The 22,734-nt window shown below is 55.2% G+C and overlaps 1 protein-coding gene across 1 annotated transcript in view; it reads right to left on the minus strand.

Annotated features, from left to right (window-relative positions):
• Positions 1-545: 545 nt before the first annotated feature.
• TOGARAM2 (TOG array regulator of axonemal microtubules 2) overlaps positions 546-22,734 on the minus strand; it is a gene marked incomplete at its 5' end in the record, with an annotated part of 32,621 nt that continues 10,432 nt past the window's right edge. Inside the window, 10 exons of the mRNA XM_084900948.1 lie at positions 546-996; positions 3,378-3,464; positions 9,560-9,776; positions 10,880-11,072; positions 12,247-12,341; positions 12,745-12,862; positions 17,463-17,621; positions 18,415-18,650; positions 19,360-19,465; positions 20,311-20,461. Of these exons, the coding sequence (XP_084757074.1) occupies positions 740-996; positions 3,378-3,464; positions 9,560-9,776; positions 10,880-11,072; positions 12,247-12,341; positions 12,745-12,862; positions 17,463-17,621; positions 18,415-18,650; positions 19,360-19,465; positions 20,311-20,461 (1,619 nt within the window). The 3' untranslated portion in view covers positions 546-739. The remainder of the gene's footprint in view (positions 997-3,377; positions 3,465-9,559; positions 9,777-10,879; positions 11,073-12,246; positions 12,342-12,744; positions 12,863-17,462; positions 17,622-18,414; positions 18,651-19,359; positions 19,466-20,310; positions 20,462-22,734) is intronic.

Consider the following 22,734-nt stretch of genomic DNA (forward strand, 5'->3'; position numbering starts at 1 on the left):
CTCTCTCATCGATGTTTCTAACTCTCTATCTCTCTCCCTTCCTCTCTGTACAAAATCAATAAAATATATATATATTAAAAAAGGAGCCAGGAGGTCCCTTCAGGAATGCACATGTCACACTCTCCTTGCCTCTCCAGGAGCAGCTGGACAGATGTCATGAGCAGGCTCCCCTAGGACCCACCGACGCCGCACAGAGCATTTGCAAGGCAGAAGCACAGCGTCCGTCCACTCCCAGGGCTGTTTGTCACACTCACCTCCCATCAGGCCACTGCACACGGACTGGGATGGAATGACCAGCTCAGGGTCCCGGGACTGGGGTGGGGGCTGTCCATCTGCTCAAAGACTGGGGCGGGGGGGTGGGGGCTACATCCCAAAATGGCCTGCCCCGCGGGGGCCTGTGCTGCACTTTTCTCCCTCCTTCCCTGTCTCGGTATTATCCGGGTTGCTGCGCTCATGTTTTGTTCTGTTTGCCACAAACCTGGTTAGTACTGAAAAATTCTCTGAGGTTCAAAGAGCGGAAGACAAGAAAAACCTTAGAAAAATAAGTCGCTCTTTTATTTCTACTTCAAAATATACCATGTACATCTGGAACGCTAAGGGAAGCAGGCCGGGCGATGCTGCCATCATACACGTAAAATAAGATACAAAATAAGGATCGCCTAGTTCGGATCCGTCTCCAGTCCAGCTGGCAGGGACGGGTGCTGTGGGTGCCATCCCTCCGCCGGTGGCCGGGGCCGCCTCACCGGGACTCCGTGGCCAGGAGCGCCTGCAGGGCCTGGAGGACGCGCTGGGGCTGCCCGGCGGCCAGGGCCTGCAGCCGGGGGCCCAGGTGCTGCTGGAGGCAGCGGGCCAGCCGGCACACCACGGCCCGGACGCTCCCCCCGCGCCCGGGCTGCACCCCGGCCCCCATCACGTCGGTCAGGAGGTGCCAGAGGACCGGAAGGACGTGGCGCTCCACGGCCTGCGGCCTCCGGGGGTACACCGAGGCCACCAGTCCTGTGAGGAGGAGAGAGGAAAGGTCACTCCACCGAGGCCCGGGCCGACGGATGCCTGAGGCACAGCACCGAGCCTCACACAGTTATGGGCCCAGGAACGTATTTTAATTTCCTTTAAAATGAGAAGAAGGAGCCGAAACCGGTTTGGCTCAGTGGATAGAGCATCAGCCTGTAGGACTGAAGGGTCCCGGGTTCGATTCCGGTCAAGGGCATGTACCTTGCTTGGGGGCACATCCCAGGGAAAGGTGTGCAGGAGGCAGCTAATGGATGTTTCTCTCTCATCGATGTTTCTAACTCTCTATCCCTCTCCCTTCCTCTCTGTAAAAAAAAAAAAAAATCAATAAAATATGTTTTTTTAAAATATATAAATTAATTAATTAAAATAAAATGAGAAGAAGGAAATTTGAAGATATGCAGCCTGGTGTGTATTTGTGTTTATCCCAAATGGTCATAAAACAACATTTTAAATTTTTTTTTAATTGAGGGAGGGGCAGGCAAAGGCAAAGTGCTGGGGTCCCAGCAGCCCAGGAGCGAGGAAGAGGCGGGCACACCGATTCTGTCCTGCCTCTGCTCTGTGCTGGCTTGTGGGAGCTTGAGAAAGCCGCCCAAGCTTTCTGAGCCCGTTCCCTCGCCAGGAAAGATCATAATCCTGAACCAACCTCTTGTGATTGTTAGATTAGGTAATACATGTGTGTGAAGTGCTGACATAGGTAGGCAGGTGACAAATGCTACTATATAGTAACGCTTAAATCCTCATTATCACTGATGAGACGTCACAAAAAAACAGAGAAAACTTGTACTCAAGGGAGAAGTCCCGGAAAGTAATAAAACAGCCCCACCTGGCCTTCCCAGGGTCTGGAGGCCAAACCTCACCGGACAACCAGCTACCTGCTCTGAACACCTAGACTCAAACGTTTCCTAACTCTCCACCTGCAAATGAGGGTGAGAACTTCCCCAAGAACCAGGCCCAGGCAGGGCCCCCTGCTTCCCCCAAAGGGGGGTGGGGGCGGTCCACACACACACACACACACACACACACACACACACACGCACACACGCACACATGCACACACATGCACACACACCAAAGGAAACATCAATCCCCACAGGAGCTCCCACTCCTCGGGTACCGGGAGGGGGGCACCTGGCTGATGGATGCGTCCCTCAAGCTGGCAGAGACTGGCAGTGGCCCTCTGGGAGTCACCAATAGGAAGAAACCCCCATTAAATGTAAGCTTAAAAGGCAGCTAAAGTAATTAGCCAAAGATTTACGGGTGTTAAGCTGCACTATTATTAGTCCAAGCCAGTGTGGATTGGAATTCCTCCTGTGTTCCTGACTGGCACCTAGTTCACAGAAGAGCTACTCAGAAACTCTTGCTTTGCAGGGAGAAGAGGGATATATATAGTAAACAGGTCATCTAAATTGGGGTGCGCACTGACCTCTGGGCCCCATAAGTGACCAATACAAGAACAGGAAGGCTTTTCCCCAGAAAGTACGGATTTGGAGCAACAGAAAGGGTTCCCTGTGTGGTACCCAGGCTGGTCTGGTTACGTGGCCCAGGTCTCACCCCCGGGCTCCCACAGCATCGCACTGTGGCTGCACATGGCCCCAGCCCTGCCTCACCCGCCTCGCCTACTTGGGGAAGGCCTGGCACCTGGATGGAAGGTTAGAGGCCACTCTGAGGTCACTGGGGTAATGAAACCAGGCAAGCAGTGAGGCCAGGAGCAGTGGAGGAGGTGGCACGATGCCCGTAGTCAGGCTGCATGTGCTGAGCTCCCCAGGGCCCGATGCCGTGAGGCGCCAGCTGGGCCAGCAGAGGGAGGCGGGCACAGGGGGGATGTGCTCTTAGAGGCACCTGAAACCAGGCAGGAGGGCTGGGGAGAAGGGGGGCAGAGGAAGTGATGGGGACCTGGTACCCAAAGGGCTGTGGTGGAGAGGAAGAAAGCATTGTGGTCTCCGAAGGAACTGCTTCAGTTATATTCCAACCTGCTTCATTCTGACCAAATGCAAACACCATATCCTGGCCATGTAGGAGTTATCTTTATTCTTTTTCTTTTAATTTTTTATTGGTTTTTTACAGAGAGGAAGAGAGAAGGATAGAGAACTAGAAATATCGATGAGAGAGAATTATCGATCAGCTGCCTCTTGCACACCCCCTACTGGTGATGTGCCCGCAACCAAGGTACATGCCCTTGACCAGAATCGAACCTGGCACCTTTCAGTCGGCAGGCTGATGCTCTATCCACTGAGCCAAACCGGTTTCGGCTAGGGGTTATCTTTAAACACCAAATTATCAAAAAGTGTAAATGGTCTGGAATTACTTCTGGTCTAGGGAGGAGCACAGAGACTGACGGGGGGGGGGGCATGTCTGGGGGTGCTCACCTGGCAGGCGGTCTGTGACGTCAAGCACGGCGCGGCCACTGAGGAAGCGCACCCGCCCAGCCAACGTCTGCAGGAGGCAGAGGCCGTCTGAAAGAGAGGGGCGTGGCCGTGGCCATTATGCTGTGGCCTGAGCCAGGGCGCCAGGCACCCCCCACACACACACAGCATCCACGTGGGGAAGAGGCCCTGGGCGGGCCCTCTGTGACGACAGAGAAGAAGCACTGGCGGTACCATCCCAGGGGCTGGGAGGCGGTGTTTCGGGATAAAGAGGCGGGTCTCCGGCCTGCTCTGACCTGTTTCTTTTCTTTTTTTCTTTAATATATTTTATTGATTTTTTACAGAGAGGAAGGGAGAGATAGAGAGAGCTAGAAACGTCGATGAGAGAGAAACATCGACCAGCTGCCTCTTGCACACCCCCTACTGGGGATGTGCCTGCAATTCAAGTACAGTACATGCCCTTGACCGGAATCGAACCTGGGACCTTTCAGTCCGCAGATCAACGCTCTACCACTGAGCCAAACCGGTTTCAGCTGCTCTGACGTGTTTCTAAAGTAAGGTGGCCAGACATCCCGCTTTTGGCGGGGATGTGGGACAAATTGTTCAAAAGCGGGACTGTCCCGCCAAAAGCGGGACGTCCGGTCACCTTATCCTAACGTCAGCTCCCGCAGGGCCCCACAGAGACTGAGTTTGGAAGCTGCCCGTTCTTCCCCATGCTGGCGATGTCTCCTGGCTTCTCCAACGATTGAACTTGAAACCCTCATTCCTCACAAAGACACGTAAGGTGAGGAAGTCCCCTCGCTCAAGGAAGGGACCCTGATCTGGAAAATACACACGGTCGGACCAGTGTCCTTCGCCTCCGGCTGCCTCTGCACAGACCCTGGAGGCAGCCGGCACTCCCGGCCCCCAGGGTTTTGCGACCACAGCAGTCACAGCAGGATCCAAGGGGAGGTGGGACCAGTAACAAAAGGCACTTTTCAGGGATGTGGCTGTGGGGCCTGGGAGGTGAGCGGCGCTACCAGAGCGGAGCCCGGCCAGTACGTCCTGCGACCCCAGAGCTGACCAGCTCAAGGCCAGATTTCTCTCCACAGGGGACAGCATTTAGGGACCTGCCGGAGGGAGTCTTTCCAGGCGAGTTGCACCTTCTCTGAGTTCCTGCCGTAGCTCGGCACGGAGGCTCCGCGTGCACACTGGTATGCAACCAAAGCTTTCTTTTTCCACCAGGTAGCCATTCCAAGAGCTAATTCCTGTTTCCCTGGCTCTCTACCTGAGACTCGTAAGGTAGAGAGAGGAGGAAATGTACTCTCTGCTGCTTCCAAAAGCTCTCTCCCTAAGACAAGAGTCGTGAAAATAATTCACGCTGGGTGGTAAGAGAGAATATTGCAGTTTGTGAGAAGTGGTCTCGGGCCGAAACCGGTTTGGCTCAGTGGATAGAGTGTCGGCCTGCGGACTGAAGAGTCCCAGATTCGATTCCGGTCAAGGGCATGTACCTTGGTTGAGGGCACATCCCCAGTAGGGGGTGTGCCAGAGGCAGCTGGTAGATGATTCTCTCTCATTGATGTTTCTAACTCTCTATCCCTCTCTCTTCCTCTCTGTAAAAAATCAATAAAATATATTTTAAAAAGAGAGAGAGAGAGAGAGAGAAGTGGTCTCGGTGTCTCGCTCGGTAAAGCCGTGATTGTGTAAGTTTTTTGTCACCACCTGCATTATTGTGTGCGGGTGTTTCTATTTCCCCCATTCCTCTCCCCCTACCCCATCATCAGCCGCGAGCTCCCCTCTGAGGACAAGGACTCCTCCCTCCGTGCTGTCTCCTCACAACACAGCCCAGGACATTCTCTGGGTGCAGCTGGGCCTCCCCCTCCGGGCCACTGCCATGGCCTCCCACAGCAGGGAAGAAGAGAGAACATAGGGAATACTTAAAAATGCACGACCCACGGACACCTACTCCAGAGCATGGGCCCAGGCGCCTGGCACACACAGGTGCTGAGCAAATGCTTGCCTTCCGGCCGGCGTGGCTCAGTGGTTGAGCGTCGACCTATGAACTAGGAGGTCACCGTTTGATTCCTGGTCAGGGCACATGCATGGGTTTCAGGGTCTCCAGGGGGGGGATGGGGAGGGTGTGCAAGAGGCAACCAATTGATGGATCTTATCAATGATGCTTCTATCTCTCTCTCCATCTTCCTTCCTCTCTGAAACCAATAAAAATGTGTGTTTTTTTTTTAAAAAAAAAAGGAAGTATACAAAAAACATGGTGGCATATGAACAGCAGCAGCAGAAACTGGAATCAAACTGGACTCCTGACCATAAGCTGGTATGATGTCACAATGCAATGAGCTCAGTAAGTGACGATGTCACACAGCCCACTTCCCTGCGGCTGCTAAAACTAAGTCCGTCCGTCACAAGGAAAAACCGGTATGAGCCACCTCAACAGAAAATGTAAGCTTTGATGTAGCAGTGACTCAAGCGTGTAATGATATGTAAATGCTCATGCTTTGTCTTTAAAAAAAAAGTCAGATTCAAATGTGTAATGTAATCACAGCCATGTATACAAACAGGCCCAGAAAAATATCTATAATGGAAAGTGCCAAGCATTAACGATGGTTTATTTTAGGAGCTGGGACTGTAAGTGAGGGTTTTTTTCCCCTCCGGATGCTTTGCATTTTTATTGCCTCAATAATTAATAAGTATACGTTTATGGCGGTGGGAAGTACACTTTATATTTTTAAATTAACTAGAAAGACTGCATAATGGCATGGGGAAACCGGGTCGTGTTGAATGAAAGACGCGAAGTCGGAACTGTGCTTACATGATGGTTTCTAACGGGGAACTCTGAGTGCACGCAGACAACGGAGGGTAAGGTATGTCCTCGGGCGGTTGGTGGATGGAGGGACACCGTGGACGGGTCTGTAAATTCCATGAACACTATCATGTTGGTCACATGACTTATACAAGGTTTCCAGTCAGAGAGAAAAACAGCCAAAGTAGATCTGAAGCCACCCATTTCCGAGCTCATCTGCTCTCGGCAGCACTGGCCAGGGGCTGCGGGGAGTGAATGGGACGTTGGGCGCTCAGAAGCCTGAATGTGGGGGTCTGACCGGAAGCAGGTGAGCTGTCAGCTGCTGGTGCTTACTGAGCCCAAAGCACCCGCCAGTCGGCTCGGGAACTGTTTTGGTACTTGGACTAATGCCCCTAAAATCAGAAGGAGCAATGTGTCTCCTTCCTCGCCATCTCCTCAAAAGCGAGAAGGGACGGAAATCCCACCTGCTCTGTAACCAACATACCTCCTGTCCCCCAAAAAAACCTAAAAGCTAGAAGAGATGGGGTGACTGATGAGTCACCCTGATTACTGACTTCCAGAATGAAGAGGGGTCTTAAGCAGCAGCCCACGAGGCCAGCCCCCCAGCATGGCTGTGCTCCCGACCCCCTGGGCCCGCCAGAGCAGGAAGTGAATGCAGCCTGTTGAGCTGTTGCTTTGTGACTTTTCACATTTAAGTACTTCTCAGCATTGCACAGATCCTCTGCGGCTCGGGGCGCAGAATCCTTTCTGGGACAGAATGACCAGGCTTGGGTGAGAGCCCGCTCTGCTCAAAGGGCTCCGAGCCACTCCCAGGAGAGTGCCGAGGGTCCACCCCCCTCCCACCCTCTCCCCCGAACCACCAGGGCCACCAGGCTCAGCCTGGGTGACGTGGGAAGGAAGATTTGCACCCCTTCTCTTCTGTCCCACCTGCCCCATCCCTGCCTCTACCACCAAAGCCCTGGACCAGGGGGAAGTTTAGTTACCGCCTCCATTTCACCCTCTGCAGACCAGGCGTGGCCATTCCCGGCATGAGAACCCCTCCCGGGAAGAGTGTGTCTACTGTTGGCACAGATGAGTTCTTGTTGGCAACCTAAATCCCGCAGGTCTGACCTGGGTGGATACAGAGCTCAGCTCATCACTAGTGAATATTTCTCCCAAAACCCATGCTGCTGGTGGGGCGGACAGGGTACGGCTCACAGCAAAGCCATGTGGCCCGGAGCGCCCAGGCCATACCTGTTCATGTGGGACCTGACCCACGGGAGCCTGTGCCAGGGATTTCCTGGACTCCTCCATCCCTCCAAGGCCAACCCCATTCCAGTCCAGCCTAGCCCCAACCCAAGGAGCAGAGAGGAAGACAGCTCCGCTCCCTCCTGCTTCCAGGCTCCCTGCACCCAGTCCCCGCGCTGATGGGCCAGAGGGGGCACCGTCAGCCACACGTGGGGACACCCTGTCGCCGGCGGAAATGAGGATTCTAGGTGTCCTCCTGGGAACTGCAACCTGCCTCCAGGTGTGGTCAGCTCCCAAAAGCAGACCATCCCCAGGTCCCCGGCTCGGGTGCTGATGGCAGGGCCCCAAGGAGAGGGGACCTGAGTCTTGGGACAATGTGAGACACTAGCTTCTGCAGCCAGAAACTGGCAGCCCCATGGCAAGCCCGGAAAGGAAGAGTTAAATCTCCTCTCCCCAGACAAGGGTGCTTTCCTCTCCAAACAGCTAAAGCCCGTTTTGCTTGGTGTAGGTTTTCCCAATAAATCCCAGGGCCCGCGATGATTTACCAAGAGCCTCGGTTATTGGCAACAGCAATCTCACTTACCCACAGCAGCCCTGAGAACAAGCCATAATTTAGGGCTGGATTTATATTATTTGTTCTACAGCAACAAACCCAGCAAATCATAAATCCCCTCCGAGATGAAGGGGGGAAATTGACAATATTTATGAACCTGAGAGGCGGAGGAGGGCCGGGACAGGCGTTTGATTTGTAACTGAAACTTCTTCTGGAGGCTCCAGCCAAGGACACGGAGCTGGGCTCAAGCTAGGCTGTGAGGGTGAGGCGGGGGGAGGGTGTGGGCCAGGCTAGGTGCCAGCCTCACGGTCGGGTGCTAAGGAGGGGACATCGCTCTGGGCTCATCAGAACAAACAGCAAGCAACGGGCAAACAGCAACGGTTCCTGGATCCCACGCTCCCTTGCATCACGACGAGATTGGCTTGCGGAAACTCACGGCTCCACTCCTGGCTGGGACACAAGTCTAAGTGTGAACTACATTCTCGCATACCCTGGGAGTTTTGACCTTGCACGTCAGCCTGTGTACCAGGTGCACTAAATAGCACCTTCAAGTACTCTAAAAGGGACTGAGAACCGCAGTCTATGCACCAAAATGCCACCTGCTGTTCAAGGACCAAGATGTGATACCGCAAAGCCCCCTGGGAACTGGGAAGCGCCTGCCTTTCCTGATGTCTCTCCCATAGGTCCTTCCACCTTTTCTTTTCATTCCTCCCCCAACCGCACTCCAATGTCACTCCCCACCCCTCACACCAAACCCCTCACACCCGAAGCTCTGGCCCCAAACAGTGTTGTTAAAAGGCAGCTCTCAGCTATTTTACCCTCAAAAAGCCCGTAGGAGCCGAAACCGGTTTGGCTCAGTGGATAGAGCATCGGTCTGTGGACTGAAGAGTCCCAGGTTCGATTCTGGTCAAGGGCATGTACATTGGTTGCGGGCACATCCCGGTAGGGGGTGTGCAGGAGGCAGCTGGTCGATGTTTCTCTCTCATTGATATTTCTAACTCTCTATCCCTCTCTCTTCCTCTCTGTAAAAAATCAATAAATATATTAAAAATAAAAATAAAAAGCCCGTGGGACCCTGGCCTGCCTCCTGCACCAGCCAACCAGGGTGGCCAGCCCTCCAGGCCACCTGCCCATCAGCTTGGTCCTCTCCAACAGGCTCGCCCTGCGGTCTCACCAGCATCCATCCGCCTGGTCCCCATCCAGGCCGCATTCTCTGCTACCCCAGCTACAACTGAGACAATGCTTGACAGCTCTGCCCGGCTCCTTCCTGGCAATCCTGACCCGTGCTTCCTTCCAGACCCAGCCGGCCTTGGGCGAGTCGTTTACGTCGCGCGTGCTAAAGGAGGCAAGTCTGCATCACCCTCACATCTCCCCCAGCTTCACCCTCTGAGACCCGCAGGCGGATGGGACATGGAAACTCTGCCAACTAAGCACCTCACAGGCCCTGGGCCACCGGCCCGCGCCCTACCCAGCCTCGGGGAAAACGCTAAACCCGTGCCTTTCTCCACTCCGCCGATTGCCAAGAAGGAAGGATGGGCCCAGCCCAGGGTGGCAGTCGGGGCGGAGCCAGCTGCCCAGAGCCACGCGGGACCCCGGCAGGAGGCTCACCCAGACTCTCGACCATGGCATCCAGGGCAGACACAGCGGCAGCATAGATCCCCGGGTTCTTGGAGTTGAGGTTGTCCGCGATGGCAACGACGATGGAGAGCAGCATGGGGTGCAAGCTCTCCCCGAGGAGGGGGATCATCTTGGTGAGGGCCTCCAGCGCCCACTGGTTCACTTTCCTGTTGGAATCCTGAAGCCGTGGTGTGAACGCATCGAACACCTATGGAGAGAACAGAAGCCAAGAGCCCGTGGGAACCGGGCGGGCAGGAGTCCCAGCGCCCAGCCACCCACCTCGGCAGGGCGGCCCCCGCGGCCCTGACAGGCGTCATCCAACCAGGGCCAGAGCTCAGAGTGCGCCTCCTCAAAGGGGCGGGGGCGTGCAGGAGGGAAGAAGGACCCCACATGGAGCACTCGTGTGCCCAGTTTGAGAGCATCTCGTCAGGTGCCCTCTCTCTCTCTTTCCTGGAATGATCTTCACAGCCCGGCAGGCATGTGTTCTCCTCCTTGCTTCACCATTAAAAACAAAAACTGAGCCAAAACCAGTTTGGCTCAGTGGATAGAGCGTCAGCCTGCGGACTCAAGGATCCTGGGTTCGATTCTGGTCAAGGGCATGTACCTTGGTTGCTGTGGGCACATCCCCAGTAGGGGGTGTGCAGGAGGCAGCTGATCGATGTTTCTCTTCCATCAATGTTTCTAACTCTCTATCCCTCTCCCTTCCTCTCTGTAAAAAATCAATAAAATATATATTTTTAAAAAAAACAACAAAAAAACGGAGGCTGAGAGAGGTGAAATCACTCGCCCAGATCACAGCCAGGAAGGAAGGAAGCCCAGCCTGCTGCCTCCATGCCTGTGTCTCAGCCACTCGCCATGAGGCTCGGCTGTCAGCAGCCTTGCTCCTGGAAGAAGCAGGCACCTGTTCTGGTTTCCAGCCTGTGCCTGCTCCTCGCCCATCCTGGCCCAGTCTCCTGGCCAGCTACCTGCTCTGCCCCGAAACGTCACGCACACAGCTAGACCGGTAGTGCTCTTGGCCATGGCACCTTCACTTCTGCCCTCCTCCCCCACAAATCTCCAAGAGGCTGAGAGATGCCGGGACACCTCTGAGTGGTCCCTGGTCAGGTGCCTGGTAAGAGGCAGTGCCCTCATCCCTCCAGCCACTTCCAAGTCGTCTTAGAGCGTTACCAAGGCAACTGGCTAGCAAATGCTTGTTGGGCTCCCTTTACCCTGAGGGGTCTGGCCAACGTCTAACCCCGTTCAGAGATTTCCAAATTGAAGGTGCACCCATGAGGAGAGACGGGCAGGGAGGGCGGGGGAGGCAGCGCTCACCTGGACCAGGTTGGCGGTGATGAGCTCCGGCTTGGCCTGGCAGTGCTCAAGGAGCCGCCCCACACCTGCCATCCGGGACTGGTAGTCCTTGGCCTCCAGCAGCCGCGTCAGCTCCCGCAGCTGCTCCGCCATCTCCGAGCCTCCCCGCCTGGAGGAGCGCAGCTCCGCCAACCTCGGGTCATTGGAGCTGAGCCTAAGCAGAAGGAGCATCTGACCTGGGCGGCCGGGGCATGGACACACCTTATCCCAGGCCCCCCCCACAGGCGGGGGAGGGGGGGGGAGAGGAATCTGGAAACCCCTCTTCCTCCAGGGACAACGTGATTGCCCAGAGCCCCAGCGGGCAGGGCTCTCTCTTCCTGCCTTCCCTTCCCTTCCCTTCCCTTCCCTTCCCTTCCCTTCCCTTCCCTTCCCTTCCCTTTTCTTCCTTTTCTTTCCCTTCCCTTCCCTTCCCCTTTCTTCCCTTTCCTTTCCTTTTCTTTTCAGCAGGCAGGTGAAGAATGGAGGAGAAAGCTGGAGTGAGGGGGTGGAATCACGAAAGGATAACTAGGACACGTTTCATCTAAGAGTCGGGGAAGATCTTGCCAGGTGCCCGAATCCTGCCCCCGGCTGTCTAGGCCCCGCTCAGTCCTCCGGTAACTGGGAAGATGTAAAGAAGTCCTGTTCTCTTAGGCAGGGAGCACATTCCCACCAAGCCCCCAGCCCATTCCAGCCAGAATGAGAGCGGCTCCATACAGAATGCCAGCCCCATCCCAGCTCAGAGCCTCGCTCTTCTGCGCTCATGCCTCTCACCCGAGTCCCACCAACACCATTCGGTCCTTCATTCCTACACTCTGCCCTCTGTCTACTGAGCGCCAAGGCCTGGGCTGGGCGCTGAGAACAAGGAGATGAGAGACGGTCTTGCCCGAAGGGTTCACAGCCCCGGGAGGCAGCACAGCGAAGTCTGTGATGGACAGAGGACTGACGGATGAGGACCTGTCCACCCAGAGGACGTGGGGACACAGAGTGTCAGATGGAGCCCCTGGGAGAGATGGCAGGCGAGCTGGATCCTGTGGGATGTGGTGGAACGAGCGGGCATGCTCTGGGTGCGGACAGCCCATACAGGCAATACTAGCAGAAGCAAAGGCACAGCAGAGAGAGGGGAGCGAAGGGGCAGGGAACCGGCTGCTCTGGTCTGGCCCAGAGGCCACGTGGGAGAGAGAGCAGGAGACTACTCAAGGAGAGAGGGGTGGCTTCCCTGGATTTTAAGAAGATGCGCTAAGGAGATCAGATGCGCCTTCCCAGGATTTAGGCACAGGAGTGACTTTCAGATTGCTGCTGCCCCATCGGCATCTCGGAGGTGGAGCCCAGAGAGACCAGGGAGGCCGTACCCGTCCTCACCGGGCAGCCCGCTCTCACACGCGGGCAGGCTCCTCGACACCTTGTGGCCTCTGGCAGACGGCAGCTCACCGCTCTCTTCCAGGCCCTTGGAAAATGCACACACAGCGTGAACCGGAAGGAGTCGCCTCTGGGGACGTGCCAGATACTCCAGCCCAGGCCTTAACCTCTCCCCTGGGAGGCCTCCCGGGCGCAGCTGAGCCTCCCAGAGCGCTGGTAGTCGGGGCCAAGTATTGGGGGTCAAGATGCCCATTTCACAGATGGAGAAGCAGAGGCCCAGGGAGGCTCAAGGGACACGGGCAGACAGGGGCAGACCCAGGCTGAGTAGAGGACGAGGAAATCATGCTGACCTCGCCCAGCAGGAGTCCCGGGTGAAATAAAAGCCTCTGAGAGCAGCCCCCGCCCCCTGACCTGCGCCCCTTGACCTGCGTGAGGGTGGCCAGGCTCAGCTCCAGTCCCCCACCCAACTCCCCTCACACCCACCGGCTCACCTGCTGTTTAATGGCCGCCATGACCTTCCGCAGGTCGTGAGATGGCAGGGACTGCTTCAGAAATGCATCAAACTTGGCGTTCGACATCAGGATGCTCACCATCTTCCGGCCGTAGAACCTGCCACAGGGCGAAGGGCAAGATGAGGAAACAGCCACAGAAACACATCGTAAAGTCGCATTACGACTTCACACAGCTTTCTAGTTATAGTTAGAGAGGTTTCAATACTTTTTCTAATTATGACAATCTTCTCTACTTAAAGGCTAGATTCATACAAAAATAAACACCGCTCCCATTACAGAAAAACACCACTATTACATTTTTGCATTTTCTTATCATCTTTTTCCAATTTAAATACATTTCATTGATATCAGAATGTATAAACAACTTGTGTACAACTTTTTTTCCTCCTCCATCAATCATCTTCCCATGTCATCCTTTTTAATGACTGTATGATATTCCATTGGGTGGCTATACCAAACTTTTTCTAGTATGGGATACTTAGAAATCTGAGGAAAGGTGCAGTGGGGCAGACCAGGAGGAAGTGGCCAACGCTTCCTGGTGATATGAATAGTGGTAGGTGGGGCAGGGAATCACGGAGGGCTTCCTGGAAGAGGTGATCCTTGGGTTAGAGCTCAAAAGGTAAGTAGGAGCACACAAGTGGGCCAGGATTGGGGAGGAAATGGGAGGAGGGGGAAATTCTAGGATCCATAAGACAGCCTGACACATCAGCAGGCGTGTACCTGAAGGAAGGCAGGCAGGGCTGGACTCTGGAACAGAGTCCACTGGAGAGGGGGTAGGACCAGTTTAGGGAGAGGGGGAGGAGTTGGACTGTAGCCCACATTCCCTGGGAAGCTAGGGGGGATCCAATTTGCACTGTGATCAGTGTGGAGGATGGATCTTTGAGGACAAGGCTAAGGCCGGAGCCAATTTGGGGGCCACTCTACCAGTCCAGACAAGAGAGGACCCAGGCCTGGGGCGAGGCGGTGGAGGGGGGGTAGGAAGGCGTGATCAGACGTTGAAACTGCGGGACGTGGCAGTTGTCTGGAGGTAGAGCATGAGACACTGAAAATGGCCGTATTTTGCTCAACTAAGACTTTATTGATTGTGAAATGCACCGTTGACTTATTTTCCACTGAGGAAAAACAGGAAAGGAAAACACTGGCCACGATGGCTGCCCTCGATGATGCTCCTTCCTCACGGGATCTCAGAAACAGAAGGGAGCGGTATGTAAGGGGTGAGTGGCGTACTTGCTGGTGGCTTTGCAAGAAGATGTGGAATTTTGGTCATTCCTTCGGTGACGAATGTTTGCATTAATGTCTAATTTATATCCCACAGCTCTGTTTCCATGCCTTCCCTTATACGCAATAACTTTCCACTTCGATGCCAAGTAATAGTATGATATTTCTAACAGCAATTAAACTCAATAATTCCCCACCGAGCATCCACAATGACTTCTTAAAATAAATATGAAAGGCTAGCAAGCAAAGAAAGCCTCTTAGTGTAGTTTCTACGGTGCGGATTTTAATTCAAAGGTTCCTACCATGAGCAGCAATGACCAAGTGTGCAAATGTGCAGATAGTAAAACCTGGGTCCTAATGGCTCCCTGGTCAATAACGGTGAGCTATTGTAAGATATTAAAATGTGGGGAGGAAATGTGTGTCTTAGAATCAATGAAGTATGAAATTCCCCGTTCTGCATCTCAGACGACTCAGTAAATAACAGTGACTTTTAACAACAGAAGGAAGAAGCAGGCTTGGGGCGAAGGCCGTGGGTTCATTTAGGAGCACTGTGCACCTGAAGACGGCAGCTGGGCATCCCGGTGAGGGTCCCTGTGGAGCAGGGGTCTTCAAACTACGGTCTGATCCAGCCCGCCAGGTTTTTTGGGCAGTGAGCGCAGCCGAGGTGTTACAGTAGGAATTAGTAGTTCATATAGTCCGGCCCTCCAGCTCTCTGAGGGACCGTGATCTGGCCCCCACTTTAAAAAGTTTGAGGACCCCTGCTGTGGAGGCATCAGAGATAGGCCCTGAGAGGGCGTGGGCTGGAGCCAGAGGGTGGGGAGCATCGGAGTCTCCTGTGGCGGGAGCCACCGGAAGAGAGGGCACCATTCAGAGAAAGTCACACGACGGGGACAGGGACTAAAGACACTCCTGTGGCCACCGACATTCCGATGGCAGGGAAGGTGGGGAATGGCCACAGAGGGACAGGGAGTAGGTGCCGCGGGAGCTGAGAAGCCTACGGTTCCAGGAAGGGAAGGCACGTGCAGTCAGCACGATCCAGTGTGAAAGGAAGGTCAGAGGGAGGGGGCGTTGGGTCTGGAGACGTGTTAGATGTTGATTTCCATCCCCCACGGCAGCTAAAACACACCGCCCAAACCTCCTCTTCCTCGACAGCATTGCTCACGTCAGTAACACGAAGCACCGTTCTCCCGGCTGTTTACAAACCTCAATGTCACCTCTGCCCCTTCTTCGAAAGCCAACCTCCTGTTGGCTCGGCCCTAACCCTAAGCCAGTGGTCGGCAAACTCATTAGTCAACAGAGCCAAATATCAACAGGACAACGATTGCAATTTCTTTTGAGAGCCAACTTTTTTAAACTTAAACTTCTTCTAACGCCCCTTCTTCAAAATAGACTCGCCCAGGCTGTGGTATTTTGTGGAAGAGCCACACTCAAGAGGCCAAAGAGCCGCATGTGGCTCGCGAGCCGCAGTTTGAAAACCACAGCCCCAGCCCCATCCACCTCCCTGCACGCAGCAGTCACAAGCCCCTCTTGCCTGGCCTTGGGGTAGCCTTCAGTCTGGCACCCCCTCCTCCATCCAGGCTCCACCCCCCACTGTCAATCCTCCAATGAGCAGCCAGGGTGTTTGCTTCCTTGTTTCTTAGTAAAAGGCTAGCAAGCATATAAAGACACTCTCAAACTATTATAGTAAGGGGTAAAAAAAAAAGCACTCTGCACCGAGCTGGCACTGTTACCCATTAGATTAGGGGTGTCGAACTCAATCAGAGAAGGGGCCAAAATCTAAAATCCAGCCTAAATTGCGGGCCGAATGGTTTACTGAACAGTCATAAACTGACAATGTCATAAACTGACAGCGGAGTGCAGTGATGACAGCGCGGTGCAGGCCACATTGCAAGGCCTGGCGGGCTGGATTTGGCCCGCGGGCCTTGTGTTTGACACATGTGCATTAGATCAATAAAAATTAGAGACCCTGGGTGGACCCAGCACCTCTGGGGCTGTACCGTGTGGGGTGCAGTCTGCAGACATGGCGGCAGCGGACTGTGAGCTGAGTGTGATTGACTGGACCCCAACCCTGGGTTTGAAAGCCAATCAATCCGAGCCCATCACTCGCCTGCTTAGCATCGCCTAACCGCCTCACATTCCCACTGAAAACTCCTCCAGTGGCTCCCGGTCACACACAAACCAAAACCTCCACCCCTGCCGAAACCGGTTTGGCTCAGTGGTAGAGCGTCGGTCTGCGGACTGAAAAGTCCCGGGTTCGATTCCGGTCAAGGGCATGTACCTTGGTTGCGGGCACATCCCCGGTAGGGGGTGTGCAGGAGGCAGCTGGTCGATGTTTCTCTCTCATCCACATTTCTAGCTCTCTATCTCTCTCCCTTCCTCTCTGTAAAAAATCAATAAAATATATTAAAAAAAAAAAAAAAAAAAAAAAAGCTATTAAAAGAAACACACAAAAGACCTCCACCCCTCACTGTGGCCTGGGAGGCCCTCCTGGGCAGGGGCCCTGCCCCCTCGGCCTCATCGCCCACACTGCCTGCCACTCCCGTGCCCCACCCAGCCGGGCCCTGTCTCCCATGAACGCCCAGCTTAGTCCCATCCAGGGGCCTCGGTACCATTTCCTTTGCCTGGGACACTCCCACCCCAGGTCCTCAAAGACCGAGCTCTCAATTCAAATGTCTCCCTTTAGAAGGATGCCCCAACTCTCAGTCTAACATAGCCCCACCCCGTTCTCCATGACATCTTGTTTTTTCCTTCTTTACCCCTTATCTGCATCTAAAATCACCATAACTATGTATTTGTTGATGGTTCGTGCACCCCACTAGGAGATAAACTCCAAGGAGACAGCTGAGGCATAGTTTTTCTTATTCACGGTCATCGCCAGAATAATGAAGAATGCTCATTAATGATCTCTTGAAAAAATGAATACAGCCCTAACCAGTTGGGCTCAGTGGATAGAGCATCATCGGCCTGCGGACTGAAAGGTCCCAGGTTCGATTCTGGTCAAGGGCATGTACCTTGGTTGCGGGCACATCCCCAGTGGGAGGTGTGCAGGAGGCAACTGATCGATGTTTCTAACTCTCTATCCCTCCCCCTTCCTCTCTGTAAAAAAATCAATAACATATATATATATATATATATATATATATATATATATATATATATATATGTTTGTTTTTTTTTAATGAATTCAGAGTCTTGACAGAGAAGGGAGCTGGGGTGGGGCAGGAAGAAGAGTGAGGTCGCTGTGGCTGGAGAGAGAAGGAAGGCGGACAGTGGGCGTGGGAGTGCTGACCGTTCCCTGAGCAGCCTGGCTGTGACGACGGGGAGACGGGACGGCTGTAAGGAAAGGACACCGCTCCGTCCGTCCACCTGTCCCTCCCCATGACCCCGGGGAAGTGAGCTGTGCGGGTCAGGGCTGGCTGGTTGCCCCATCTGCCCTGCACAGGCCCGGTCGGCGGTGCCCAGGCCCTGCCCTGCCTCACCTGGTGTCCTGGTTGGAGTCCTGGGCCAGCCTGACCAGGTTGCGCAGCAGCATGTCCGTGCTGTCCCTGCCGCCCGAGAGGAGCTTGTCAGCGCCGATCTGCTCCAGCACGGCCGCCAGGTGCTCGGCGGTGCACCTCCGCACCGCGGGGTTTCTGTGGCTGAGAGGACACAGCGAGCCAGGGGCTCAGCCGAGGAAGGGGAGGGGGTCCCCGGACTGGCCCGCATGGTCCTACAGTTGTGCATCCATGTTCCATGCCAGGATGGGCCCCCAATTCTGTCCTGTGTGGACGGAGGGGAAGAGCAGACCCTTCCTGACAATGGAACTAGATTGACAACAACCACAGGGGGACAGGCAAGGACGAGAGAAGCCACTGGTGTCCCCTGGAGATGCCTGTGCCCGCCGCTCTCCGCCTTCCCGCCTCACAGCCTGCCTGTGTCTAAATCAGGGGCGGGGAACCTTTTCTCTGCCAAGGGCCATTTGGGTGTTTCAAACATCACTTGTGGGCCGCACCACATTATCAGCTGTGCATTTTTCCTGCTGTATTTGGCCAAGCATTTAATTAACTCACCCCAATGCCTGGGCAGGGCCAGACCAAATGATTTCGTGGGCCTCATAAGGCCCACAGGCCGGACACTCCCCACCTCGGCCTTAATGCTCATGCCCATCTTTCTCCACCAAGAAAGGTCCCCCCCCCCCGCCCCATCGGCATCTCTGCCTTCCCGGCCCCCAGGCAGACCTAGGTGCTCCCGGGGGAGCACTGCCCCTGTCCCAGGAGGCCCAGGCCTCATCCCCGGGCTCCAGAGGCGGGACACCCCACCAGGAGCTCCCCCAGCTACACGTGTGAAGCAGTCCCCCTCCTCTCCCGCCCCATGCCCCTCTCCTCCCCTCCCCTCCCCTCCCCTTCCTGGGCCACCCTCACCCCTCCCCTCGGACAACTGGCCGCCACGTACTAGATGCCCGCTGAGGTGAGGGCCGCCAGGGACCGGGCGGGGGTCACGTGCTCCACCATGGCCCCCAGGGAGCGGTTGGCCGCCCTCTGGATGAACTCGCTGGTGTTGCCCATCCTGTGCAGCAGGCAGCGGGCCACCTCCTCCGCCTCCTGGTCCATGTTCTTCTTCAGGGCCCGGAAGAGGCCTCCCAGGACGCCGATGGCCAAGCGGGACACCCTGGAGCGGAGGTTGGTGACCTCGGGGAGAGATGGGAGAGGACCCACACTGCCGGACCCCGTCAGGGGCTCCGAGAATGGCCACTGCACCCCCTCCCGGGCCTCCACCCTCGCCCCAGGCCTAGGCCTCCTGGGCTGCAGCAGCTCTGGGCAATATTTTGTCCCATTTTAAAAAAAAAACATGATTGCTGTGGTTACCATCCTAATGACGAATTCCATCATTACCATTGGACATTTGTACCACAGTCTTCCGAGCACTTTTATAAAGAACGTTCAACTGGATCTTCACAAGGTCCTTCACTGGAACAACCTACTCCCAAGGGGCTGGGGGGGGGGGGGGGGGGGCGTGGCCTCCATCTGCGACGAGACACATCTTATTGCCCATCAGGGCCCGGCCACGCCCGGCCTAGCCCAGCGCCGAAGCTGAGAGAAAGGGCTTGGGAAATGTTACGACCACCCTGAGGCTGGACACTCCATCCCTCCACTGGCATTTTGAGTAAAAGGACAATGCAGGCCGGCGGCATAGAAATAAGGAAAGCCCAGGCCTCAGTTTCTCCAATCTGAGAAATGGGTGGCTACTTCCCACCTTCGTGGCTGATGCCCCTGTTCCAAGGGGCCGTGGCTTCTCCGTGGCTGCTCCGTGACCCGCCGTGGGCAGCAGCCCCAGGGAAGGGGGACCGGCTGGGAGCGGGCAGGGGGCCCCGGCCACGGGCTGTCTGGGAGGCCTCACCTCTCCAGTCACCGCCAAGGACACGTCGTGCAGCCTCCCGGCGAGGACCTCGGGGTGCCAGGCTGCCAGGCGCTGGACGCTCACCAGGCCCTTCTCCTTCCGGTGCCTGAGGAGCAAGCCCAGGCCGGTCACAGGCAGGCGGGGCGGACGGAGCCCCGCGCCCTCCGCCGACCAGGGCAGCGCACCGCCACTCTCTCCGCACCCCAGTGCTTCCTGCTGGCGCACCCAGGCTGACCGCTTCTGCTTTTAAATATGTTTTTGTAGATTTTAGAGAGAGAAAATGGGACAGGGATAGAGGAGATAGACACTCCAGTGAGAGAGAGAAGCATCACCAATCAGCTGTCTCCTGCGTGCCCTCTACTGGGGATGGAGCCAGCAAAGCAGGCACCTGCCCTGACCGGGAATGGAACCAGTGACCTCTTGGTTCATGGGTCAGAGCTCAACCACTGAGCCTCACAGGCCAGGCCAGTAAAAGCCATTTTATGGGACCCCTGGCTCAACCTCCCCCAAGAGGGAAGCCCACCCCAGGACCAGGAGCACCACACCTGTGACAAGCTGGTACTTGACCATGAGGACAGAAGACGGGAGGGCTTCCCGCAAATGCTCTGGACCCCGAGTCACGGCGCTGCTCACAACTAAGAACCTGTCCACAGGCACAGGGGTAGGAACTGGTAGCAGGGTGGCTTCACTTAGAGAAATGAAGGGCTGTGACCTTTCTAAGGGCTCCCGAAGTGTTGGAAAGCCACGTTTATACCTGCCATGCCTGGCCCTGGTGTGCCATGGAGCAGAATAGTGGGCTCTTGGAGGTCACAGGGCACACACACGCACACACACACGCACTTCCCTCCACGGGACCAGGCCCCGGCAGTGGGAGAGGTGGGGGGTGGTGGCAGCAGCCATTCTGCAGCTCTCCCCTGGCCACCACACGTGAAGGGGAAGGTGTCACCTCACCAGTCACTGCTGTCGAGGCACCGGAGGGCGTCCATCAGCCCCAGCTCTGGGTTCGAGAAAGGCCTCAGCTCTTCGAAGGCCCGAAGATCCATCTCCTCCTCTTCTTCCCACTCAGGGGACCCGAACGTTAGCACCGCGGGTAACGAGTTAGCTGCGCTCACAGGAATGAAACGAGGGGGTTTTTACCAGAGGACCCAGGCCCGGCCCGCAGCACTGAGCCCCCCTCCCCGGGTGGGTGGGTGAGTGGGCGTCAGGGAGAGACGCCGACTTCCCGGGAGCCACACAGACTTCCCAACTCCACCTCTCCTTGAGTTTTCCATCCCTGCCTTTGCCAACCTGTTATGACACAGAAGCTTGCCTGTGATATGCCTCTTGATGCCATCTGATTGAACCCATGGCATGCACCTCCAATCCCGCCCTCTCTGGGCTTGGGGTGAGGCCAGTAAGTCCATCAAGGAATGACTCCCCGACTCCCTGTGGCGTCACTCTAACCTCACACCCACCCCTGAGCCTGTGCTATCAGCCTCCCCGTCCCCCTCTCTCTACCCCTCTGAGGCTGCCCAAGGGCAGGGACGTGATCGGAGGCAGAGGCCAGAGAAAGCAGGGACAATGAAGGCAGCCAGGCAACTGCACGGTCCAGCCGTGGCCACACTTGCAGGGACTGACCATAAGCAGGGATGTTGTTTAGAAAACAGGTCATGTTCTCTAGGCTCTCCTTCCTCGGGGACAGATGCTAGAATCCTCAGCTCCTACAAGGGAAGCGTCTATCTGGTCCAATGCAGGAATTGCATAGTTGAGGCATCAGAGCCCAGAGAAGTTGGCACCCCAACCCCACCCCCACCCCCCTTCCCTGCCGACAGCCCCTCAGCTCCTGTGCCAGCAGAGCCCGATGGGAAGGTCTCAGAGCCCAGAGCTCTCACTGCCACACTAACTGCATCCCCGCTGGCATGCTATTGGCTCTGGTGCACCCAGGAGGTCCCGGGCAAATCTCTTCTCCGCTCTACGTTGGCACAAGAGTCATCAGCCAAAGTCTTAGTCCCGAGGGACCACCATCCCCGTGCATGACCTCGGATGACCTTGAGACTCTGGGTCTCAGTTCTGCTGTATAAAATGAGTAGGGTGGGTTGGATAGAGTGCTCTTTCCCAAGTGTCAACCATTCAATGACCACTTTCGTGGCGGGTTGTTTTTTGTTGTTGTTGTCGTTTTTGCCATATCTCTTAATCACCTATACTTGTATTGTTATGGTATTTTTCTTCAAATTAAACCACTTTTCAAATCCTACATAAGTTTATTTTAAAGGGAAATTTATATCACTACCATAATTGATAAACTAATATCATTTGTCACAAAATATGGTCTATGCTCACAGTAAAACTAAAAGAACATTCTAAACTCTAGAATAAAATTGCAGCCAGCTTCCCATGTCTCAAGCCTGGAAAGAGATCTCTATTTAAAAGGAGATTTTTTTTTTATTTTTTTTTTTGCCCTACCCGGTTTGGCTCAGTGGATAGAGAGCATCAGACTGCAGACTGAAAGTACCCAGGTTCGATTCCGGTCAAGGGCACATGCCCAGGTTGCGGGCTCGATCCCCAGGAGGGGGTGTGCAGGAGGCAGCTGATCAAGGATTCTCTCTTCATTGATGCTTCTATCTCTCCCTCACCTTTCCTCTCTGAGATCAATAAAAATACATTTTAAAATAAATTAATATATAAATAAAAGGATATTTGCAAGCCTTAAAAACATGCTGCAGACTAGCACCAAATGAAGACTTCCTGCTTGCTGAACGAACGGATAGAAAGGGAAGGGGAAAGGAAGTGGGTCAACACTACTCCCGGCGCAGAGAGGCTGCTCTGCTCTCCCGTCCATGTCCCCCCACGCCCCGCACTCACAGGCACTCTGAGCCAAACATCCCTCAGCAGCACATTCTTTCTGAGTGAAATCTCATGTGGACGCCCGGAGCACAAAAGGGCGAGGCAGAACAGACGTTCCCCTGGAGCCGTGGTCGGCAAACTGTGGCTCTTTGGCCCCTTGAGTGTGGCTCTCCCACAAAATAACACTCCTGGGCAAGTCTATGTTGAAGAAGTGGCGTTAGAAGAAGTTTGAGTTTAAAAAATTTGGCTCTCAAAAAAAATTGCAATCGTTATACTGTTGATATTGTTGATATTTGGCTCTGTTGGCTAATGAGTTTGCCGACCCCTGCCCTGGGGGAATGGGGACAGAGCCTCCCTGCCCCTTGACCCCTTCCTGAATATCCCAGAGAACCTTTGGGTCCTCCGACCCCATCTGCACCCAGCACTGTCCAGCCCTGGCATCTTATGAGGCAACATGCAGGACCCCCAGGCCTTCCCAGAACCCTCTCCTGTTCTTCCTGGTGTGTCCAGCTACTTCCGGGGATGCTATTTCCCAGCATCCATGGTCTAGGA

Source organism: Pipistrellus hanaki (genome assembly GCF_964339955.1).
Source record: "Pipistrellus hanaki genome assembly, chromosome: 12".
Taxonomy (NCBI): domain Eukaryota; kingdom Metazoa; phylum Chordata; class Mammalia; order Chiroptera; family Vespertilionidae; genus Pipistrellus; species Pipistrellus hanaki.